General features: G+C 44.4%; 1 protein-coding gene across 1 annotated transcript in view; it reads right to left on the bottom strand.

Moving 5' to 3' along the window:
* The window catches only part of SLC45A2 (solute carrier family 45 member 2), a 33,052-nt gene extending 10,351 nt beyond the window's left edge, over positions 1-22,701 (bottom strand). Inside the window, exons 1-6 of the mRNA XM_038744195.1 lie at positions 22,317-22,701; positions 20,439-20,615; positions 15,517-15,857; positions 10,592-10,735; positions 4,439-4,562; positions 1,174-1,400 (exon numbers count right to left, since the gene is read on the bottom strand). Of these exons, the coding sequence (XP_038600123.1) occupies positions 1,174-1,400; positions 4,439-4,562; positions 10,592-10,735; positions 15,517-15,857; positions 20,439-20,615; positions 22,317-22,701 (1,398 nt within the window). The remainder of the gene's footprint in view (positions 1-1,173; positions 1,401-4,438; positions 4,563-10,591; positions 10,736-15,516; positions 15,858-20,438; positions 20,616-22,316) is intronic.
* Positions 22,702-23,258: the final 557 nt, after the last annotated feature.

Genomic DNA, 23,258 nt, shown 5'->3' with positions numbered 1-23,258 from the left:
CTAATTCCCAGTTTCAGCCCTCGTGGGCTCATATCTGTATGTAATAAACTGTTCCTCATGGCAGCTTGGTATAATGGAAATGGCATGGGCCTGGGAATCAGAGGACCTAAGTTCTAGTCCTAGTTCAGGGCAAATCCTTAGGAAAGTCCCCAAAACCTCTCTGGGCCACAGTTTTTTTTTCTCATCTGCAAAACGGGGCTAATAACACATGCTTTTCCTTACCTAACAGGGATGTCGGAGGGACAAAGTGAGATTAAATAATATAAAAGCACTTCGTGAAACTCAAAGTAACAATAATAATAATAATTGTGGTATTTGTTAAGCACTTACTACATTCCAAGCACTGTCCTAAGCGCCGGGGTGGAAACAAAATAATCAGGTCCTACATGGGGCTCACAACTAAGTAGGCGGGAGAAGAGGTATTAAATCTCCATTTTGCTGATGAGGAAACTGAGGCATAGAGAAGTTAAGTGATTTGCCCAAGGACACAGCAGGCGAACAGCAGAGTCAAAATTAGAACCCGGGTCCTCTGACTCCCGGGCCTGTGCTCTTTCCACTAGGCCACACTGCTTTATTACTCTATTTATTTTACTTGTACATATTTACTATTCTATTTTGTTAATGATGTGCATATAGTGCATATGGCATGTTTGGTTTTGTTCTCTGTCTCCCCCTTTTAGACTGTGAGCCGACTGTTGGATAGGGACTGTCTCTATGTGTTGCCAATTTGTACTTCCCAAGCGCTTAGTACAGTGCTCTGCACATAGTAAGCGCTCAATAAATACGATTGATAATGATGATGATGATATAGCTTTAATTCCACTTGTTCTGGTGATTTTGACACCTGTCTACATGTTTTGTTTTGTTGTCTGTCTTCCCCTTCTAGACTGTGAGCCCGTTGTTGGGGAGGGACCATCTCTGTTGCCGACTTTTACTTCCCAAGCGCTTAGTATAGTGTTCTGCACAGTAAGCGCTCAATACATACGATTGAATGAATGAATGCTTCCCAGTGGATTCACTGCGTGAAATCCTCTATTGCCTTTTCCCATTTAATTCATGAAATCCCAAATTTCTGAAGTCATTTGCCAAAGTAGCTTGTTATTCTTCTCAAAAAAGTAGGTCCCATTCTCCAGTCTGACAAAATGATTTCTTCGATAACTCTGAAGCCCAAACTTTTTCTGGAAAAGAACTCACCTCTTCCTCCCGATGGTACTCGGCAATGAGGTTAAAAGGCACAGTGTAGAGAGTGCTGGACATCACACCAAACAGTGAGCAGAGAACCAGGGTGGAGTAGATGTTGGGGAACAATCCAATGAAGCCAGTTCCCAGTCCAAAAAGCAGGTATCCTATGAAATATAGCCCCTTCAATCCTATACAGGACAACATTGCTTTCTGAACGTCTGGGGAAAGAAGAAAGAGGAGAAAATAGATTTCTTGACCTCAAAATGCTTAATAATTTCAGGTAATCTCACTTCTGAAGATCATCCCCCACATCTTACCTCCTTCCCTTCCCCACATCACCTGTATATATGTATATATGTTCGTACATATTTATGACTCTATTTATTTTACTTGTACCTATCTATTCTATTTATTTTATTTTGTTAGTATGTTTGGTTTTGTTCTCTGTCTCCCCCTTCTAGACTGTGAGCCCACTGTTGGGTAGGGACTGTCTCTATATGTTGCCAGCTTGTATTTCCCAAGCACTTAGTACAGTGCTCTACACACAGTAAGCACTCAATAAATACAATTGATTGATTGATTGATTCACTATTTTGAGAGTTTCTTTGACATCAAGGATGGAACAAAAGCATCTTCATGGCCATTCTTGGAAAAAAACCTTATTTTGGAAACCAGCCTTAAATACTTTCCATAAAAGAGTTGGAAAATGGGCTTACAACACTGATTCCATCTTCCCATTACAGGTAGAGGTATAGTTTGGGAGAAGCTGAAAAATGGCAGTGTACAACAAAGACACCCACCACCCCATGAAGAAAAACCTATCCTAAGACTTCTTTCTTCCTGAAATATCTCCTAGTCCGCTGCCCAAACAGAAACCAAATATATTATGAATAATATCATCCCAATACCAATTACTCATCTGCCACCCATGAGGTGAAAAGCATGAAGTTTAGAAGAGTGCCCAGCATCGTACAGCAGCTTGTGACAGACAGGAAAGAATAATAGATTGGATGGAAAATGCAGATGGAATTTCTGACTGTCATAACTGCAGTTTCTGATTTCTGTGCAGACAGTTGATCAGTGAATGCTCTAAAGATGAAGAAAATGAAGAATATTAAGAAGGTGCCCATCAGCAGTGAGAGTTTGGGGCACTTCCAGGGGATTATGAAACAAATTGCTGGCAAGAAGCACCCTCAGAGCATGGTTGAAGGGGATTGCTCTGCTCTGTGCCAGGCTTTCTTTTGAGGCATTCAAGTATTTCCTGAGTGCTATAGCCACTAATGAGGGTAGGATTTTTGTCAATGGAGAAGCGGCTCGGCCTAGGAGCAAGAGCATGGCCTTGAGAGTCAGAGGTAGTGGGTTCTAATCCTGACTCCACTCATTTGCTGTGCGACCTTGAGCAAGTCACTTAACTTCTCTGTGCCTGTTACCTCACCTGTAAAATGGAGATTAAGAACGTGAGCCCCACGTGAGACAACCTGATTACCCTGTAGCTATACCAGTGCTTGGCACATAGTAAGTGCTTAACAAACACCATCATCATCATTATTATTATATGTGTTTGGTGCTCTTGTTTAAGCAGTTAAAACAAGTTGTTTATTCACAAGTGTAGGAAATGATCAATTAATTTTGTCAACCAAATGCTTTGGCTCAGCACTGATATTTTCTTCCCTGGCTCATGTCAGACCCTATGCTCCCATCTTATTTTTCTTCATGGAGGAATTACATTGGCATTAAGACTACATTGCCAACTAGAGACACAGCGTGGGTCAGTGGAAAGACCATGGACTTGGGAGTCAGAGATCATGGGTTCTAATCCTGGCACCACTACTTGTCAGCTGTGTGACTTTGGCCAAGTCACTTAACTTCTCTGGGCCTCAGTTCCCTCATCTGTAAAAATGGGGATTAAGACTGTGAGCCCCATGTGAGACAACCTGATGACCTTGTATCCCCCTCAGCACTTAGAACAGTGCTTGGCACATAGTAAGCACTTAACAAATGCCATTATTATTATTATTAATACCTATGGCACACTAGTCGCATGCAGTATGACATATAGGCATTGTGGTGCCTTATACTTCTATTGTACCCTTTTCAAAATCTAATACAGTGCTCTACTCACAGTAGGTACTCAATAAACTGTATTGACTATGGCTTATAAACTCCTTGAGGGTAAGAGCCATGCCTGTATTTCAATTTTCTCTCCCAACCACCTAACACACTGCTCTGCTTATAGTAGGTCATTGTAGGTGCCCAGTACACTGCTTTACACATAGTTAAGTGCTTAGTACAGTGTTCTGCACACAGTAAGCGCTCAATAAATATGACTGAATGAATGAGTACAATGTTCTGCTTACAATAGGTCATCAGTACAGTTCCCACTAGGCTGTAAGCTCCTCGAGGGCAGGAATTGTTGTACTCACACTGGATTGTTTGTTTCTATTTATTCTATTGTACTGATCTATTGTTTCTACTGATTGTTGTACCCTATTGTAGTCTCCCAAAGGCTTAGTACAGGGCTCAGCACACAGTAGGAGCTCTTCACTAAACACCACTGATTGACTGGTTTTCTGCACACAGCAAGTACCCAGTTCAGTGCTCTATGCACAGCAGATGCTCAATAAGTACTTTTGAATGGCTAAAATATAAGTTGAAAAGAAACTCTGTGTCATTCAATCAATCAATCATATTTATTGAGTGCTTACAGTATCCAGATCACTGTATTAAGCACTTAGGAGGGTACAATAAAAAAGCTGAGAGGCTCCCTGCCTACAACGAACTTACAGTCTAGAGACTGTAAGACAGTAAGTACTCTAGACAGTAAGACAGAGAAGCAGAGTGGCTCAATGGAAAGAACATGGGCTTTGGAGTCAGAGGTCGTGGATTCAAATCCGGCTCCGCCAGCCAATTAGCTGTGTGACTTTGGGCTAGTCACTTAACTTCTCTGTGCCTCAGTTACCTCATCTGTAAAATGGGGATTAAGACTGTGAGCCCCCTTTGGGACAACCTGATCACCTTGCGCGCTTAGAACAGTGCTTTGCACATAGTAGTGCTTAATAAATGCCATCATTATTATTATTATTAGAGAGGAGCTTACAGTCTAGAGATTAGTTTACAGCCTCTAGTGCCTTAAAGGTCAATTTCCTTCTCACCTATGCGACTTGACATTTGCTAGGGATCATTTTAAGCGCAAGAACAAAAAAAACTCCTCTGTTCAAAGGCATCCCGGGTATCCTTGGCAAAAGGGGACACTTACAGGAATACAGTGAGGAAAACAGTGAGTTGATACACAGACCCCAGCAGCCAACCTCGACTCCTCTTTGGTAGATGAGATAGGCTGTGGAGTTGTGGGCGGCGTAGGGATCCCCGCGGTAGACGATCTGAAAGAGACCAAGCAGGCTCTTAGCGATGGGGGAGACCAAGAGGCCCCCAGGAGACAAAGAGGAACCCAAGAGTCTATCTCAGATCCTTTGCCCTACATGATTTGCCCGGCCTGGAAAGGAGAAGTCTGTCTGATGGGTTTTTCTCACTCTGCATCTAGGATGCTCTGAACAGGTGGGCTCGTTGGGGCTCCTGACTCAGTTGCATCATCATCATCAATCGTATTTATCGAGCGCTTACTTTGTGCAGAGCTCTGTACTAAGCGCTTGGGAAGTACAAGTTGGCAACATATAGAGACAGTCCCTACCCAACAGTGGGCTCACAGTCTAAAAGGGGAGACAGAGAACAAAACCAAACATACTAACAAAATAAAATAAATAGAATAGAATCGCCTCGCGGAAAAAATTTTATATACTTGCACACTGAAAAGGCATCCCTTCCTAGTGGAATGCCATGGAAGTCAGCAGATCTGGGTTCTAATCTGGGCTTTGACCTGGTCTGGTACCCGTGGGTAAGTTATTTCACCTCATTATATCTCAGTTTCCTCATCTGTAAAACGGGGATGAGACACCTGCTCTTCATTCCACTTAGATTGAGAGTCCCATACAGGACAGGGACCATGGTACCTGATGGGATCATCGTGCACCTATCTCAGTGTTCAGCAGAGTGATTTGAGCCAGAATAAGAAATTAAAAAATACCATAATAATTATTAAAGGCTATGGAACCAAACTAAGTCTTAGTTCTGTCTGAAGCAAGCCTCCCTCCCCAAGACCAGTTTAATCCTAAGGTTTTGGCCCAGCTTTCTCTTTTCCATGAGGCTGGAGGAGAGGAATAAGAAGAAAGGGTGGGAGAAGGGGGAGAGAAGAGTCAACGTGGGATGTCTCTAAAAACTTGGTTGTCCCTGAAACCTTTTCAGATCAATAATGCATAAAATAATAATAATTGTGGTATTTGTTAAGCACTGTTTGTGGTGTTTGTCAAGCACTGTTTTAACCACTGGGTTAGAAATGAATTAGTCAGATCAGACCCAATCCCTATCCCACATGGTGCTCGTAGTCAAAGAAGGAGGGAGAACGTTTTGAATCCCCACTTTGTCATTGAGGAAACTGAAGCACAGAGAAGTTAAGTGATTTGTCTGAGGCATCACAGCATGGTGTAGTGGATAGAGCACGAAGCTGGGAGTCCAAAGGTCATGGGTTCTGATCCCAGATCTGTTATTTGCCTGCTGTGTGACATTAGGCAAATCACTTCACTTCTCCATGCCTCAGTTACCTCATCTGTAAAATGGGGATTGAGACTGTGAACCCAATGTGGGACAGGGACTGTCCACTCCAATTTGCTTGTATCCACCCCAGTGCTTAGAGCATAGTAAGCACTTAACAAATACCAAAATTATTATTATTATTATTTTCTCAGCAGACAAGTGGCAGAGCTGGGATTAGGACCCAGGTCCTCTAATTCCCAGGTGTGGACTTTTTTCAATAAGCCACCCTTTGTAAGTCTAATATATCTCTAATCTCTAATGTATCTACATCAGCCTATCCTACACTGTACTGCCTTGATCCTCTTCTCCATATGCCATACAGGACTGTGATCCTGCCTCCACCACTTGTCTGCCGTGTGACTTTGGGCAAGTCCCTTGACTTCTCAGTTCCCTCATCTGTAAAATGGGGATTAAGACTGTGAGCCCCATGTAGGACAGCCTGATTACCTTGTATCTCCCCCTGTGCTTAGAACAGTGCTTGGCACATAGTAAGCACTTAACAAATACCATCATTATTATACAGTGCATATCACTCTGTTCCTCAAAAGCCTTTAATGATGGCCCATTTCCCCCTGAAACAGGCAGAAACACCTCATCAACCGTTTCAAGGTTCTCCACTACCTCCTTCCTCCTTTCCTATCTGCTCTCTTGACCTGTTATATCGCACCTCAGACCCTGCTAACCTCCTGACAAAACCACATGCTCAACTCTCCCACCTACAACCCTTGCTGGCGCCCTTCCCATGCCTGAAGCCCACTCCTCCTTCTAATCTCCCGGAACAGATCACAAACTCTAGATTGAAAGCTCCTTGAGGGCAGGGATAATGTCAAAGAACTTTAATGTACTCTCTACAGCCTTTAGCAGAGTGCTCTGCACACAGAGGAGCTCTCCCCATATTAATAATAATAATGGCATTTATTAAGCGCTTACTATGTGCAAAGCACTGTTCTAAGCGCTGGGGAGGTTACAAGGTGATCAGGTTGTCACCCGGGAGGCTCACAGTCTTCATCCCCATTTTACAGAAGAGGTCACTGAGGCACAGAGAAGTTAAATGACTTGCCCAAAGTCACACAGCTGACAAGTGGCGGAGCCAGGATTTGAACCCATGACCTCTGACTCTACAGCCCGTGCTCATTCCACTGAGTCACGCTGCTTCACAGCCTTCCTGAAATCTCGCACCTCCAGGAGAGGGTCTCTGTGTGGGAAAGTTTTCCGTGAATGGGGTTTGGGAGGCCCAGCTCAAACCAGTTTGGGTCTTTTATGACCCAAAAGATTTTAGAAGTTGAGGGCCTGGCCAACCCCTTGACTAACTGAAAAAATGGCCTGGGTGCCTTGGATCGACCTTTATAGTTGGCCTGACCCTGTGCAATACCTGCTAGGTGTGAGAGTTATGTGAGTAGTTCAGAGTAGTCTTGAAGCAGCAGCAGGAGCAGGAGCAGTGGACAAATATGCCCAGATAATAACAATGATGGTATTTGTTAAGCGCTTACTACGTGCCAAGCACTTTTCTAAACACTTGGGTAGATACAAGATAATCAAGTTGTCCCACTTGGAGCTCACAGTCTTAATCCCCATTTTCAGATGAGGTCACTGAGCCCAGAGAAGTTAAGTGACTTGTCCAAAGTCACACATCTGAGAACTGACAGAGCCGGGATTAGAACCCAAACCTCTGACTCCCAAGCCAGGGCTCTTTCCACTAAGCCATGCTGTTTCTAATGTACCTCAGATGTATCCGAGGTTATGTATGTAATACCGTCCCTCTAAATTTTGGCGTATAATGTGAATCATCATAATGTATGATACGTTCCATAGACTGAAATGTAATTTGTTAACTTCCTGTCAAAGAGCTAACCCTGACATGACGACCAAGCCCTACCTGGTAATTGTAGATTAACCCCACTGCCTCTTTCATTCATTCATTCATTCATTCAATCGTATTTATTGAGCGCTTACTGTGTGCAGAGCGCTGTACTAAGCACTTGGGAAGTACAAGTTATCTGTGGCTTTGGCAGAAGACAGCATAGGCCCTGAACCACCTCCACAGTCTGCTTCCTTTACACCTGTGTAGAAATCCTGATATTAGGATGACCTTGACCATCTTCAGTCCATCCTTGCCTGCTTGAATTCTGCTCTTTCCTCTACCCAACAACATTATTTCTTTATTCTTATTGACTCCCATGCCCATTGCCCTCATTGGTTGTTTCAGACATTCAACTCCCTCCTCAAAGTACCTTCACTCCACCACCCCAATCTGTTGCCCTTTATGACTTGGCCACATATTTTATTGAGACAATTGAAACCATCAGGCATGATCTCCTTAAAATCTCTCCTGTTTCTCTCCAGTCCCTCACACTCCTTGCCCCTTCTTTGACTCTCCCACCTTTCCCAGCAGTATCTCAAGAGGAGATCTCCTGCCTCCTCTCAAAATCTACCCCCTCCACCTGCACACCCAACCCATCCCTTCACAGTTTATCAAACCATTTGTTCCCTTCTTTCGCCCCTCCATGACTACCATCTTCAACTGTTCATTCTCCAGTGGCTTCTTCTTCTCCACTACTTTCAAACATGCTCATATAACCCCTATCCCAAAAAAAACCCTCCCTTGCCCCATCTCCCTCCTACCATTCCTCTCTAAATGCCTTGAACAAATTTCTACACCCACTACTTCCACTTCCATTCCTCCAATTCTCTTCTTGACTCTCCCCCTGCTTCCAATCTGGCTTCTGCCCTCTTCATTGCATCAGAACTGCTTTCTTAAAAGTCACCGGTGATCTCCTTGATAAATATACTGGCTGCTACTCCATCCTAATTCTCTTTGACCACTTAGCTACCTTCAGCACTGTGGACCACCCCATTCTCCTGGAAACACTATCTAACTTTGGCTTCACTGACTGGCACGATCCTCTCCTGGTTCTCCTCCTGTCTCTCTGGCTGCTCATTCTCAGTCTCTTTTATGGGTTCCCCATCTGTCTTCCACCCCCTGGCTGTGGGAGTCTCTCAAGGCTCAGTTCTAGGTTCCTTCTAGTTCCCATCTACACCCACTCCCTTGGAAAACCATGGCTTCAACTACCATCACTATGTGGATGATTCTCTAATCTACACCTCAACACCTGGTCTTTCTCTTTCTCTGCAGTCTCATATTTCCTCCTGCTTTGAGACCATCTCTTCTTGGTTGTCCCACCTGCACTTAAAACTTAACAGAGCTCCTCATTTTCCCACCCAAACCCTGCCCTCCACTTGATGTTCCCATTACTGTAGATAGCACCACCATCCTTCCTGTCTCACAAGCCCACATAACCTTGGCATTACTTTTGATTCATCTCTCTCATTCAACCTACATATTCAATCTTTCACCAGATCCCATTGGTCAACTTCCACAGCACTGCTAAAATCCACTCTTTCCTTTCCATCCAGACTGCTACTATGTTAATCTAAGCTCCCCACATCTCTCCCCACCTCAGTCTATTCTTGGCTCTGCTGCCTGGATCATTTTTGTACAAAACTCTCAGTCCGTGTTTCCCCACTCAAGAACCTCCAGTGGTGGTTGTCCATCCATCTCCGCATCAAACAGAAAGTCCTTACCATTGACTTTAGAGCAGTCAATCATCTTGCCCTACTCCTTACCTCTCTGATTTTCTACTACAACCCAGCCCTCACACTTCACTTCTCATTGTCATCCTACTCAATCTCATCTATCTGTCCAAGAGGGTTTCTCCAATTAAACCCTCATTTTCTCTTTTTCCACTTCCTTCTGCATTGCCATTGTCCTTGGTATTCACCCCACCCACAGCACTTACGTTACATATCTATAATTCATTTATTCATATGCTTTGCACATAGTAAGCACTTAACAAATATCATTATCATTATATCAATGCCTGATTCCCCCTCTAAACTATAAGCTTCTTGGAGGCAGGGAACATGTCTACCAACTCTGTTATACTGTACTCTCTTCAGTGCTTAGTATAGTGCTCTGCACACAGTAAGAACTTAATAAATATAATTGATTGATTGATTGGGAGAGAAGTAGCATGGCCTAGTGGTTAGAGAATGGGCTTGGGAGTCAGAGGACCTGAGGTTCTAATCCCACCTCTGCCACTAGTCTGCTGTGTGACCTTGGACAAGTCACTTAACTTCTCTGTGCCTTGGTTACTTCATCTGTAAAATGGGGATTAAGACTGCAAGCCCTATGTGGGACAGGGACTGTGTCCAACTTGATTATCTTGTAGCTATCTCAGTGCTCAGTACAATACCTGGAACAGAGTAAGCGCTGAACAAATATCATTTTAAAAAATGAGAGAGAAGTGGTCTCCATCTTCACCAATCCTGTCTATTCTGTGCTGCTTCAGTCTCGAGCTCCTGCTAAAATGGAGAACTTGATTGCAAAGCAGCATGTCAGAGGCAGGACAAGGGGAGGATGAGGATCAGTCTTCCCTGCAGTGATTGGATGAAACATCAAGTAGTTTTTACAGATCCTGCGCTACACCAACAATTGGTGTGGGTGTAGACATTAGGTTTATCACTGGATTTTATGTTTAGTGGTCACTTGGAACTGGGAGCACACCTGAATTAAAATATCCTCTTTGGCTCTGGTTGCATGTCTTAATTAAACCAAACGCAAGAGGACATTTTAAGCCCCATGTAGTTCCTTTCCTCCCCATCTCTTTTGCCAAACTCACCCAAACCCAGATGGATCAGACTTTTTGGGGGTGCAGGTACCCTGGGGATCATAGGTCAGAGTACATATGGGGATGGGTGTTACCTGTCCCATGAAATCGGTGAAGAAGAGCATGTTGGAGAGAAAAGCCGTCCATCCAATGAGGTGGCTGACACAGAGGCAGCGGTAGTGAGATGGCATGCTGATCAACGTCTTCAGCAAGGATTTCAATGTCATCTTCCCCTGAGCCTGGAACAAAATTCCCAAACCGTGTTCATCTTTAAGCTGGGCATGCCAGTTGCCCGTAATGCTAACAAACAACGGTGCTACCTACCAGCCTCTATTGCTCAAAGGAAGGTCAATCCTTTGGACACAGTTGGTCAGTGGGAGACTAATCTCTCTGTCTAGTCACCCTAAGCAAAGGTAGGGCTGGTGACCATGTGTTCAATCTGCTAAGAATTGCTCATTTCACATTCAGTTCTTAAATCCTTTTGTTCTCACCAATTACACTTTCCCTTTGTTCTCAAACCCACACGCATTTTCAGTGATACCTGCATTTTAAAGTATCTGGGTTTGCAAATAATTCTCTCCCTCTTGGGGTTTAAAAATTAAAAGTGAAATGGCAATTCTTTTCCAGTCTCCCGATTGCCTTAACAACGACCAGGGTCATTTTAATACTTTCAAATTCATTTTTGAGGTCTGGAGTGTTGTTTAATAATAATAATAATACTGATGATAATGGCATTTATAAAGTGCTTGCTATGTGCAAAGCACTGTTCTAAGCACTGGGGAGGTTACAAGGTAATCAGATTGTTCCACAGGGGGTTCACAGTTTTAATCCCCATTTTACAGATGAGGTAACTGAGTCATAGAGAAGGTAAGTGACTTGCCCAAAGTCACACAGCTGACAATTGGCGGAGTCGGGGTTTGAATCCCTGACCTCTGACTCCAAAGCCTGTGCTCTTTCCACTGAGCCACACTGCTTCTCGAACACTGTTTACCACTGTGCAAAGAAGATTGGGTATGATATATTTATTTGTGAACATTCATAGAACAGCCAACCAAATTAAAAAGAGGGTGTTTCAATGACTACAGGACTGATTATTGACATTTAACAACAGGGGATGAGTTTTAAAGGGATCTAAAGTGAAAACTCATAGATTCCATAGATTCAACTTAAAACAAAGGGCCACAGCTTCTAAGGAGCGTAACTGTGTTTCTCATTTTTTCTCATTTTCATTTTCTCATTTTTCTCATTTTCAAAATGGAATCTGAAATATTGCAGCCTGGGTTATTAAGACTCATAAGTTCAGTCTGCAGACTGCTTTCCCTGGCTCCTAGCTGTCACAAAATTCTCTTTGGAAATTCAGTTTTCAGTTCCTGGACTCAGCCCCAAAATGAGTTGCTTTGGGCTTTGTGTTGGGGGAACAAGAGACAATGGGATTGCACCCTGTTGGCTTTAGGGACTGAAGGGAAGTGTGTCTCAGAAATGATTAAATAAACTTAGTTTGAGAAGATATGATTCACGTGGCTCTGAGGTAATAGAGGTTAAGGTAATAAACTTTAAGGGATTCATATCATTCATCCCATTTATATGTTCAAACGAAATCCTGAGGAACAGTTCTAATAGAATCATAGTTAGTTTAAATTCACTAAGCAGCAATACCACAGTGTGGGCAATTCTGATCACCTTTTCTTCAGAAAGGCATGACAGAACTGGAAAAGGTTTGGGGAAGAGAAGCTGAAATGACAAACAAGATGAAGCAGCTTCTATATGAGAACAGATTGAAAAGATTAAAACTCCTCTTCGGGCTGGAAAGACAAAGGTTGAGAAAGGGTATCAATGAAATTTACATAATCATGAAGGGTGAGGATTGGATGAACATAGAATGGATGGTCTCCAAATTCCACAACTCCAAGATGAAGGGAAATAGATTGAAGTAGTCGAAACAAACAAAAGGAATTTTTTTCATCCAGCAGTGGGTAGGCATGAGGAATTCATACTGCAAGAGCTAGAATATAGGGCTGGATAGACTGTGGTCTGATCCTGCTGTGATATTCTAACATGCTTAATCTCTTAATATGCATATATGTATGTGTTTATGTGAAGATAGTACATACCCACACACGCAGTTGTCCTTCATATTAAAAGAAGACACCAACTCCCCTATGAGTATGGGTGTGGCTGAAATAAATAATGCAGGATCCATAGTCTCGGCTACATGGTGCAAACACAAAAGTTGTCCCTTGTTGTATAATGTTTAATGTTTGCAGTGCTTGGTGCTGTTTTCTCATTTACCTCCTTGTCTTTCATTCCTTATGATGCTTTTCCTCAAAAAGAGTCACTCCTTTCTTGCCATGCTCGTTTATCCTCACCAATTTACTACCAGTTTTCAGCTGAGATGGAAGTCTTTGTTGCACTATGTCTTAGAAGCGCTTTCTCTGCCCTTTTGCTTTCAGTTTCCCAACTTCAACTCGCCATATGGCAGTTGTTTAGGTATCCTGCTGTTGCTCATTCTGCTCCCGTATGACGGGCCCAGTAGAAAAGGAGGCATAACTTCAGTGATTAGATCTTAGAACAAGTGCTTAGAACTTAGAATTTAGAACCAGAGCTTAGAACAGTGCTTGGCACATAGTAAGCGCTTAACAAATACCATTATTATTTTTCAGTGCTAGGAGGAGGATTACATTGCAGAAATTCATCGTTCATGATCCTGTTTGTCATTTTTTTAGTGATATTTGTTATGCACTTACAATGTGCCAGGTACTGGTTTTAAGTTTCAGAGGTTTTAGAGAAGCAGCGTGGCTCAGTGGAAAGAGCCCGGGCTTTGGAGTCAGAGGTCATGGGTTCGAATCCCAGCTCCACCACATGTCTGCTGTGTGACCTTGGGCAAGTCACTTAACTTCTCTGAGCCTCAGTTACCTCATCTGTAAAATGGGGATTAAGACTGTGAGCCCCATGTGGGACAACCTGATCACTTTGTATCCTCCCCAGCGCTTAGAACAGTGCTTTGCACATAGTAAGCGCTTAACAAATGCCAACATTATTATTATTATTAAGTCCTGGGGCAGGTACCAGCCAATCAGGTTGGACACAGTTCATGTGGAGTTCACAGTCTTAATCCTCACTTTACAGATGATGCAACAGAGGCACAGAGAAGTGAAGGTTGTGGGTTCTAACCCTGGCTTTGCCACTAGTCTGTTGTGTGACCTTGGGCAAGTCCCTTCACTCTTCTGGGCCTCAGTTTCTTCAACTGTAAAATGGGGAATGAGACTTGGGAGCCTCCTGTGGGACAGAGACTGTGTCCAACCTGATTTGCTTGTATTCACCCCAGCGCTTAGTACAGTGCCAGCACACAGTAAAAGTTTAACAAATTCCACAATTATTATTATAGTTGAATCCATCGGAGAGGATGAGCACCTCAAGGGAGTGAGTGTAAAGCGAGAAGCGAAAGAAATCTAGACCAGAGCCCTGAAAGACACCCACAGAGGCTGGGAGGAGGAGGAAGAGCCAGTGAAGAAGGCTGAGAGAGGTAAGGGATGAGTTCTGTGTCAGTAAAACCGACGTTAGATAGTGCTTTTGCATAATCTGTTTTACTTGTACATATTTACTATTTTATTTATTTTCTTTATGATGTGCATCTAGCTTTATTTCTATTTATTCTGATGACTTGACACCTGTCCGCATGTTTTGCTTTGTTGTCTGTCTCCCCCTTCTAGACTGTGAGCCCGCTGTTGGGTAGGGACCGTCTCTATATGTTGCCAAATTGCACTTCCCAAGCACTTAGTACAGTGCTCTGCACACAGTAAGCGCTCAATAAATGCGATTGAATGAATGAATGAATGAATGAATGAATCCACAGTGCTGAAGGCAGCCAAGAGGTTGAGTAGGATGAGGGTAGCAATCTGTTGCTTCAGCGTAGAAATAAATGATTCATCCCTCCTTCAAACTTTTCCCACAACTTGCTGAAAGACACCTGTGCCCACAACTCCTCTTACATTTCCCCCCTTTCTTTCTTTAACTATAGTTCCTTTTGCTTGCCTGCCTCACTCTTGTTTACAGCCAGCAGAAAAGGAAGAAGGTGTAAATGCTGTCAGTAGGGCTGTTAGAAATTGAGACAATGAGGGCACTCACGAAAGACCAACAGAGAGGAAAATAGAACCTCAACAAGAACAACAGAAAGCAATTTAAGATGGGGTCGGGGGCGGTGACAGGGGAGAGAGCCAGAAAAGCAGAGACAAGAAAAGGGAGAGATTAATCATAAAAACTAAGAAACACCACAGCTGGGTCACATCAATGACCCAAACAACCACTCAGAATTCTAACAGTGGGATTAAAGGATGCTTCCAGGAACAAAGAGATTGTTGCTCTACTTGGCATCCATTGTTATGACTAGGGATGCAAATTCTAATACTGATTTTTTTTACCCCAATAAATCCATGAGGATCTAGCATCCAAAAATGGATCTAAACCCATCTTAATGATACTCTCCATCCGCACAATTTCCTGAGGTAAGAAATTCCGTCTGCGTAGCACCCATTGTGCGGAAAAGCCTTTCCCATTTTCATCCTGAACACCCTGAACGGAATGTGTGTACCAATTCCATTGTTCTGTACTCTCCGAATACTTACTACAGCGCTTTGCACATACTAAGCACTCAGTAAATACCATGGATTGATTTCTTCCTCCTGGGTCCAAATGGGAGCCCAAATGATCAATTATGGAGCAGCAGCGGCATGGGAGAAAGTCGAGGGTTTACTCTCGAAAGTCGAGTTTACTGCATGGAAGGAGGCAATGGTAACCCACTTCTGTATTTTTACCAAGAAAACTGTATGGATACACGACCAGAACGATTGCAGATGGAGAGCGGGGCGTTCTGGGAAAGATGTGTCCGTGGGGCAGCTATGGTCCTGAAATGACTCGACGGCATAAGACAAGGGAATCGGTTGCTGCCTCTTGAAGCCTAAATGGATTTAGAACAGTCTTCCCACCAAGAAATAAACAATATAAAAATGTAGAGTGTAATTACCTGTTCATTAGGGTTTTGAGTCGAGTCTCCCATCTTGGAAAATGTTACTTCTGTGCATTCTGGGGTGAAACAACTGGTGTTGACTTTCTCTATAGAACCGTATCCATACAGCTCACTTGGCTTTAACAGAAGGCTATTGGGTTTCATCCTTTGGATTGAGTCTATTTGGTCATCAGTCAGAGGTACTTCAGGGATACTACACAAGTGTATAACGAGACATATAAGAAACACCACAGCAGCAAAGAAGAACATGATTTGATATTCTGTGAGTAATAATCTTCCCAGTTCCAAGCGTCCCCAATCAATAGCACCCAGAAGGTAGCCGAGGGATCCTCCAAGACCTGAGGGAAAAAGAAAACTATTGCAGCTAGCCATTTCACAAATCTAGCCATAGGTTCTTATATCATTATATTGCCCCATCCTCAATCCCTCAGACTTAACATACATATCTATCAATTACATAACATGATTTATTTATATTCACGTATGTGGCCTCCCCCCCAGACTGTAAGCTCACTGTGGGCAGGGAACGTGCCTACCAACTCCACTGTACTCTCTCAAGCACTTAGTACAGTACTCTGCACACAGTAAGTGCTCAAATTAATACCATTAATGATGATGATGATCATTAGACTGGTAACTCCTTGAGGGCAACGTTATGCCTTTTACTTCTCTTGTATGTTCCAAAGCTTAGGATAGTGCTCGGCCACAGTAGGTGTTCAACAAATATTGTGAATGAATGGATGGATGGATGGATGAATGAATGAATGAATGAACAATGAAAGTCTTTTGTGGGGGTTCTAGTGTGTTGCTGTGCATATTCGGGGGTGGGAAAGATGAGAAGCAGTGTGGCTCAGTGGAAAGAGCACAGGCTTTGGAGTCAGAGGTCATGGATTCAAACCCTGGCTCCGCCAATTGTCAGCTGTGTGACTTTGGGCAAGTCACTTCACTTCTCTGAGCCTCAGTTACCTCATCTGTAAAATGGGGATTAAGACTGCGAGGCCCCCATGGGGCTACCTGATCACCTTGTAACCTCCCCACCGCTTAGAACAGTGCTTTGAAAATAGTAAGCGCTTAATAAATGCCATCACCATATACAATTCAGCAGTCATATGTTCCACAGTGAGAAACATGGGACAGGCATGGTAGGAGGCTGAGTTGTTAGAGACTCATGGAACTGAGATGTTGGGAAAATTCAGAATGCCGAGTTTCAGGGGATCAATCAATCAATCAATCAATCATATTTATTGAGCGCTTACTGTGTGCAAAGCACTTGGGAAGTACAAGGCATGGAAAGATCTCAGGAAACCTTTGGCACGTAATAAACTAGATTCTTTTTCCTTTGAATTATGGATTCCAAGACTAGTTAAATCTCTTCATTATTTTGGGATATGAACCTACATCTTTTCTTTAATAATGGTGGTATTTGTTAAGACAGCACATGACATGATGAGCAGTGTCTGTGCATTAGTCTCATTCATCGACTTTTCAGAGGCTCCGGAAAACAGTCTTGGCCTTGATCTTTTCCCAGGGCTCATCGGCTTCACTCACATCCCCCCATTTCTGGGCTGAGTTTAGTCAGACTATTCATTGAGAGCTTACTGGCTGTAGAGCATTATTCTAAGTGCTGGTGGAGAATACAATATAACAATAGAGCATAGGCCAGGGACTCAGAAGGTCCTGGGTTCCAAACTCGGTTCTGCCACATAATAATAGCAATAATAATGATGACATTTATTAAGTGCTTACTATGTGCAAAGCACTGTTCTAAGCGCTGGGGAGGTTACAAGGTGATCAGGTTGTCCCACGGGGGGCTCACAGTATTTAATCCCCATTTTACAGATGAGGTAAATGAGGCAAAGAAAAGTTAAGTGATTTGCCCAAAGTCACGCAGCTGACAATTGGCGGAGCTGGGATTTGACCCCATGACCTCTGACTCCAAAGCCCATGCTCTTTCCACTAAGCCACGCACATGTCTGTTGTGTGACCTTAGGAAAGTCACATAACTTTTCTGGGCCTCAGTTACTTCTTCTGTAAAATGGGGATTAAGAGTATGAGCCCCATGTGGGACAGGGACTGTATCTAACCTGATTCACTTGTATCTACCCCAGCACTTAGAACAGTGCTTGGCACATAGTAAGTACTCAATAAGTACCAAAATTATTAATTATCATTATTAATAAACAGCCTCATTCCCTGCCCACAATGAGCTTACAGTCTAGAGGGACGAGCTTGCTCAGAAGCCTGTTCTGGGACCACACTTCTACTACTTTGGTGAGTGATTTGGGAATAAAGTAAAAATATGGCAACTCCAGGTTCTTGAGATAAAAGAATATTTCATTGGCTGTCTTTGGAGAGTTAATTATTAGCCACAGAGAGGTAATGAAATTTAATAGGAGGAGTATAACAGGCTATTTCCTTAGGCTGACCTACATACTGAAATATAGTATGCTCATCCTCCCACCCTGCCCCACAGCACTTATGTATATATCTGTAATTTCATTTATTTATAGTGATGTCTCTTTATTTGTATCGAGGTCTGTCTCCCCAACTGTAGACTGTGAGCTCGCTGTGAGCAGGGATTGTCACTCTTTTTTGCTGTACTGTACTTTCCCAAGCGCCTAGTACCACTGTATACACAGTGGTATACAGAAGCGCTGTACACAGAAGCGCTTAATAAAGACGATTGAATGAATGAATGAATGAATATAGGCTGTGATCAAACAGCAGTGGATCAATAGATCAAGCCTTGAAACATTCCTAGCACTTCTACTTCAATAAACCCGTCCTCTGAAGTTGAGAAAGAAACTCATAAAGTAGTGAGGAACCTTACCTCTGCCAGAAGCTGGGCGAGAGAAGCAACAGATCTGAATTTGGAAAGAAGGAGACTGACTGGTTTCTCAGGCGGATTGTTGTTTTGTAAGTAATTTTGACAAAGTGCATTTCTACGTTGATTAGGAAGGGAGGGGTGAGACGTCCCATGTTACCAGTGTATCAGAGACCACTGTGACGGTTTATAAGTAGCACAAGGCACTGGGAGAAACTAGAAAGTTGCCCCTTGGCTACCCCAGCCAGGGTGTGTCAGTTCAACAGTTTCTAACGGGACAACTGAAATCCACAGAAGGGAAATCTTAAGGCAAAGTCTGTCATCATCACCAATGGAATTTTTTAAGCACTTTTAGTGCTCTAAGAGCTTGGAAGAGCACAGTTCATTAGAGTTGTTAGACACGTTCCCTCTCCCCCATGAACTTACAGACTAAAGATGGTTCAAGTAATCGTAAATTGTAAGCTCCTTGAAGGCGGAGACCGTGTCCTTTACTCCTAAGTAACTAATACAGCGCTCTACCCAAAACAGAGGTTTGGTAAATACAGAGAAGCTGCTTGGCTCAGTGGAAAGAGCACGGGTTTGGGAGTCAGGGGTCATGGGTTTGAATCCCGGCTCTGCCACTTGTCAGCTGTGTGACTTTGGGCAAGCCACTTAACTTCTCTGTGCCTCAGTTACCTCATCTATAAAATGGAGATTAAGACTGTGAGCCCCACTTGGGACAACCTGATCGCCTTGTATCCCCGCCAGCACTTAGAACAGTGCTTTGCACATAGTAACCCACTGTTGGGTAGGGACTGTCTCTACGTGTTGCCAATTTGTATTTCCCAAGCGCTTAGTACAGTGCTCTGCACATAGTAAGCCCTCAATAAATACGATTGATGATGACAGTAAAGCGCTTAACAAATACCATCATCATTATTATTATTACTGATTGACTGAACACAGTCTTGTAGACTGTGAATCTTTCTAGTCCAGCACTTCTGGTAAGGGACAGAACAAATCCACACCCCAATTAAGAGGGGATGAGGGTGGGGGAGACGTCTCTCATCTTTTGAGGAGCAGCATGGCCTAGTGGATAGAGCACAGGCTTGGGAGTCGGAATAACCTGGGTTCTAATCCCAGTTCTACCACTTGTCTGATGTGTGAATTTGGGTAAATCACCTAAATTCTCTGGACCTCAATTACCTCATCTATAAAATGGGGATTAAGATTGTGAGCCCCATATGGGACATGGACTGTGTCCAATCTGATCAGCTTGCATTTACCCCAGCTTTTAGTACAGGACCTGCTCATAGCAAACGCTTAACAATACCCTTAAAAAAAAAATCTTTAATGAGGAGGTGGGTCTGACTCCTGCCTTCTTCATCCAGTGGCTCTTCTTTGCATAATAATAATAACAGTGGCATTTGTTAAATGTTCACTATGTGCCAGGCACTGTACTAAGAGCTGGAGTAGATACAAGATAATCAGGTTGGACACAGATCCTGTCCCACAGAGGGCTCACATTCTTAACTTCTAGACTGTGAGCCCGTTGTTGGGTAGGGACCGTCTCTATATGTTGCTGACTTGTACTTCCCAAGCGCTTAGTACAGTGCTCTGCACACAGTAAGCGCTCAATAAATACGATTGAATGGATGAATGAATTCCCATCCTATGAGGGAACTGAGGCAGAGAAGTTAAGTGACTTGACCAAGGTCATATAGCAGACAAGTGGCGGAGCCGGGATTAGAACCCTGATCATTTTGATTCCCAGGCCCATGCTTTATCCTCCAAGCCACGCCCTTCATATGACGATCTCCATCAGAAAGGACTATGGATTCACACACCCAGTTTCTAAAGAGTATGCTTTTGAACACAGAGGGTTTTTTTTTCCACTTGGCCTTTAGGCAGTGCCTTTGAAAGTCCTTCTGTCAGTTTCCTCAGCAGAAACTGAAGCAGCCTGAAGGGAGTGGGCTGACCTTCTTGGAGGCAAGTGAATGGGAATCAAAGCCCTCGTGACAGAAGCCCCAGATCAACTGATCCATTCATTTCAAAAGATCAGCAAAGGGAAAACCCCTCCCCTTATTCCGCCAAAGAGACAGGAGGACGCCCCTACCTGTGAGGAGAGCGTGGTAATGAAGGCCCTTCTCTTTGTCCTTATGGGAGCAGACATCGAACAGGTAAGCTTTGATGGGTCCGTCGATGAAGTCGGCGGCGAAGTCGAAGAACACCACCCCCAGCATGGTGACGACGATGGACCAGATCACCTTCTGCTCGGGCCCTGGGTTCGTGGCTGGGAGAGAGGACGGCCCATGGAGTCAGAGACTGCCCGGTTACATTGGAGGAAATTCCAGGCGTAGCTGTCAGCTAAGAGAGATATAAGCACCACCATCCCCGACTAACACAAGCACCAGAGGTGGGGTCTACCCAATCCACTTGGGGTGGCATTCCAACCAGGAGCTCTGATGCCCCGGCTTGAAGGTACAGTCTGTGGCTGTGACAGGTTCAAGTCATTAGTCCCGAGAGGTTATCTCTTGCCCTCTCCACCTTCCAAAATCAGGGACCCCAGTGAGATCCTTCGACGATGGCAAAGGCGTGCATGCAGTCACAGAAGCACCAGTCAGCCCAACTGATTGCAGGACGGGATCCCTGGGGTTATTACACAGCTCCACCCCTGCTCCCCGTCTTCTAGGAGCAGTACATCATGGCTGATACCCATGCCATGTTCCTAAATTACCTCTCGGGTGGTGGCGACTGAGCAGAGAGAGGAAGGGAGGCTCCCAAGCCCACCTCAAGGGTCCTGAGAACTAAGTTTCCCTTTCCTCTTCTCCCACTCCCTTCTGCGTGCCCTGACTTGCTCCCTTTATTCATCCCCCCCACCCAGCCCCACAGCACTTATGTCCGTATCTGTCATTTATCTGTATTAATGTCTTTCTCCTGCTCTAGTCTGTAAGCTCAGTGTGGGCAGGGAATGTGTCTATTGCTACATTGTGCTCTCCCAAGTGCTTAGTACAGTGCTTTGTACACAGTAAGTGCTCCATAAATACAAGTGACTGACTAGGTGAAAACCCAATGGCTGCTGCTGGTATCCACGGGAAACCTGTCACAAACGTCCATTTCCCATCTCCCAGTTCCCCGTAACCTTTTTCAGGACCTGATGCCTGCTCTGAGATGTGACATTCTCTCTCCCTCATTTATGGTCTTTACCGCTCCTTTCCGCATTGAATGGTATAGACCACAAGTTCTAGAAGCCCAGCAAACCATTTACTTGCTTCACAAGTTTTACAATGCCTTCTTCAGGAACCATCAATATTGAGCAGTTCTTTTAGACTGTGAGCCCACTGTTGGGTAGGGACTGTCTCTATATGTTGCCAACTTGTACTTCCCAAGCACTTAGTACAGTGCTCTGCACACAGTAAGCGCTCAATAAATATGATTGATTGATTGATTGGAGAGTAATGGCCTGGTGGATTAGCCTTCTGCTGGCTTTAATTATCAGAAATTGCAATGCCAATATTTCCTCTCTGGGATGACTTAATGCTGAAGGCTGCGGTGTGTGTTGGGGTGTGTATGTGCGTGTCCGTGTGTGTGTGTACACGCGTGCCAGCACTTAAAGAAGCACTGCATAATTCAGGGACCATTAGCTTCTGGTATATTTCTGCCCACAGATATTTGGGTTCATAGTGCTGGGATGTAAATATTTATGGATCTAATTTGGTAGCTGTTCAGAGGGGGAAATGTTACATCTGGCACACCAGGAGGGTTGAAAAACTCAATTGTTAAAAAGAGTTGATTGCTACTTAAATCCCACCCAGAACCTTCCCTTTAATTCCTGTTCAAAGACAAAGGCTTTCTGGCATTTTTAAAGACACAGAGCCCCCAGACATGGCTCTTAAGCCTGAGGAGGCATAGCTGCCCTAGTCCCCGTCATGACCAGGAAAGTCAGTCACTCCCCTCTCCGTCCCAGTTCCTCCAGCGCCAGGAGCTCACTCACCTGACACCAAGGCATCCCCGTTGAGGTAGAGTAGCATGCCTAACAGCATCAGGATGCCCAAAGCCAAGATATAGGGTCTCCGCCTGCCCCACTTGGATTTGCAGCGGTCACTGGCAGATCCCACCACTGGCTGCAGCAAGAAGCCCAGGATGGGGCTGATGAGCCACACCAAACTGTACAGGCTTTTGGGCAGACCCACGCTCAGCAGCACCGGGGTCACGAAAGCCGCTTCGACCGCGTAGCAGAACTCCCGACCGAACATGGCCGTGCTGTGCATGATGAGCTTGCCAGTTGTCCTTTCGGGGGGTTCGGCGAGTCCGGGGGGGTCGTCCTCGGCCAGGGAGACGTACGTGTGGGTCTTGGCTGCCCCTTTGCTGTCATCCATGCCCACCGGGGGATCGCCAGGGTCCCGTCCCTCAACGGTTAAAGTCCGAATCTGGAAGCGGCTCTAGGATCTGCACTCCCAGCTAGATGTGACATGGATGCCGGGCGGCTGGCAAGCAGGGGAGGAGATAGACGGTGGGGTCAGAGGAGGGGCTCAAATTCTTTGAGGCCTCCAAGATCACAAGTTTTCATCAAGGGAAGAGGGGGGTGGGGGGAAGAAAAAAAAATGAGAGTGTGACGGAGATTAGCAGACTTACGCCCCCGGGCTTCCTGGAATGCTCTCCACAGTGCAGGATTGAAGGCTTTCCTGCAAATCCGCTGCTGCCTGGTCCCCGAGCCCCTGCTAACAAAGACAGGTCGGGGATGAAGATGGGAAAGAAGATAAGACCACCCAGAGGATGCTACTTTGCTCAGTCACTGTGCCGACGCGATTCGATCGCCAGGAGAAAAAGTTTTCCAACTGGTCAAGTGCAATTGGGCCTTTTTCTGGGGGACTCAAACTGGTCAGAGGGACCTAGTTAAGAATTTTAGCCTCAGAAGCGGGCACAGATAAAAGCT

This window comes from Tachyglossus aculeatus, chromosome 3, assembly GCF_015852505.1.
Source record: "Tachyglossus aculeatus isolate mTacAcu1 chromosome 3, mTacAcu1.pri, whole genome shotgun sequence".
Lineage (NCBI taxonomy): Eukaryota > Metazoa > Chordata > Mammalia > Monotremata > Tachyglossidae > Tachyglossus > Tachyglossus aculeatus.
The sequence above is the reverse complement of the archived record's forward strand: the minus strand, read 5'-3'. Positions and strand labels throughout refer to the sequence as shown.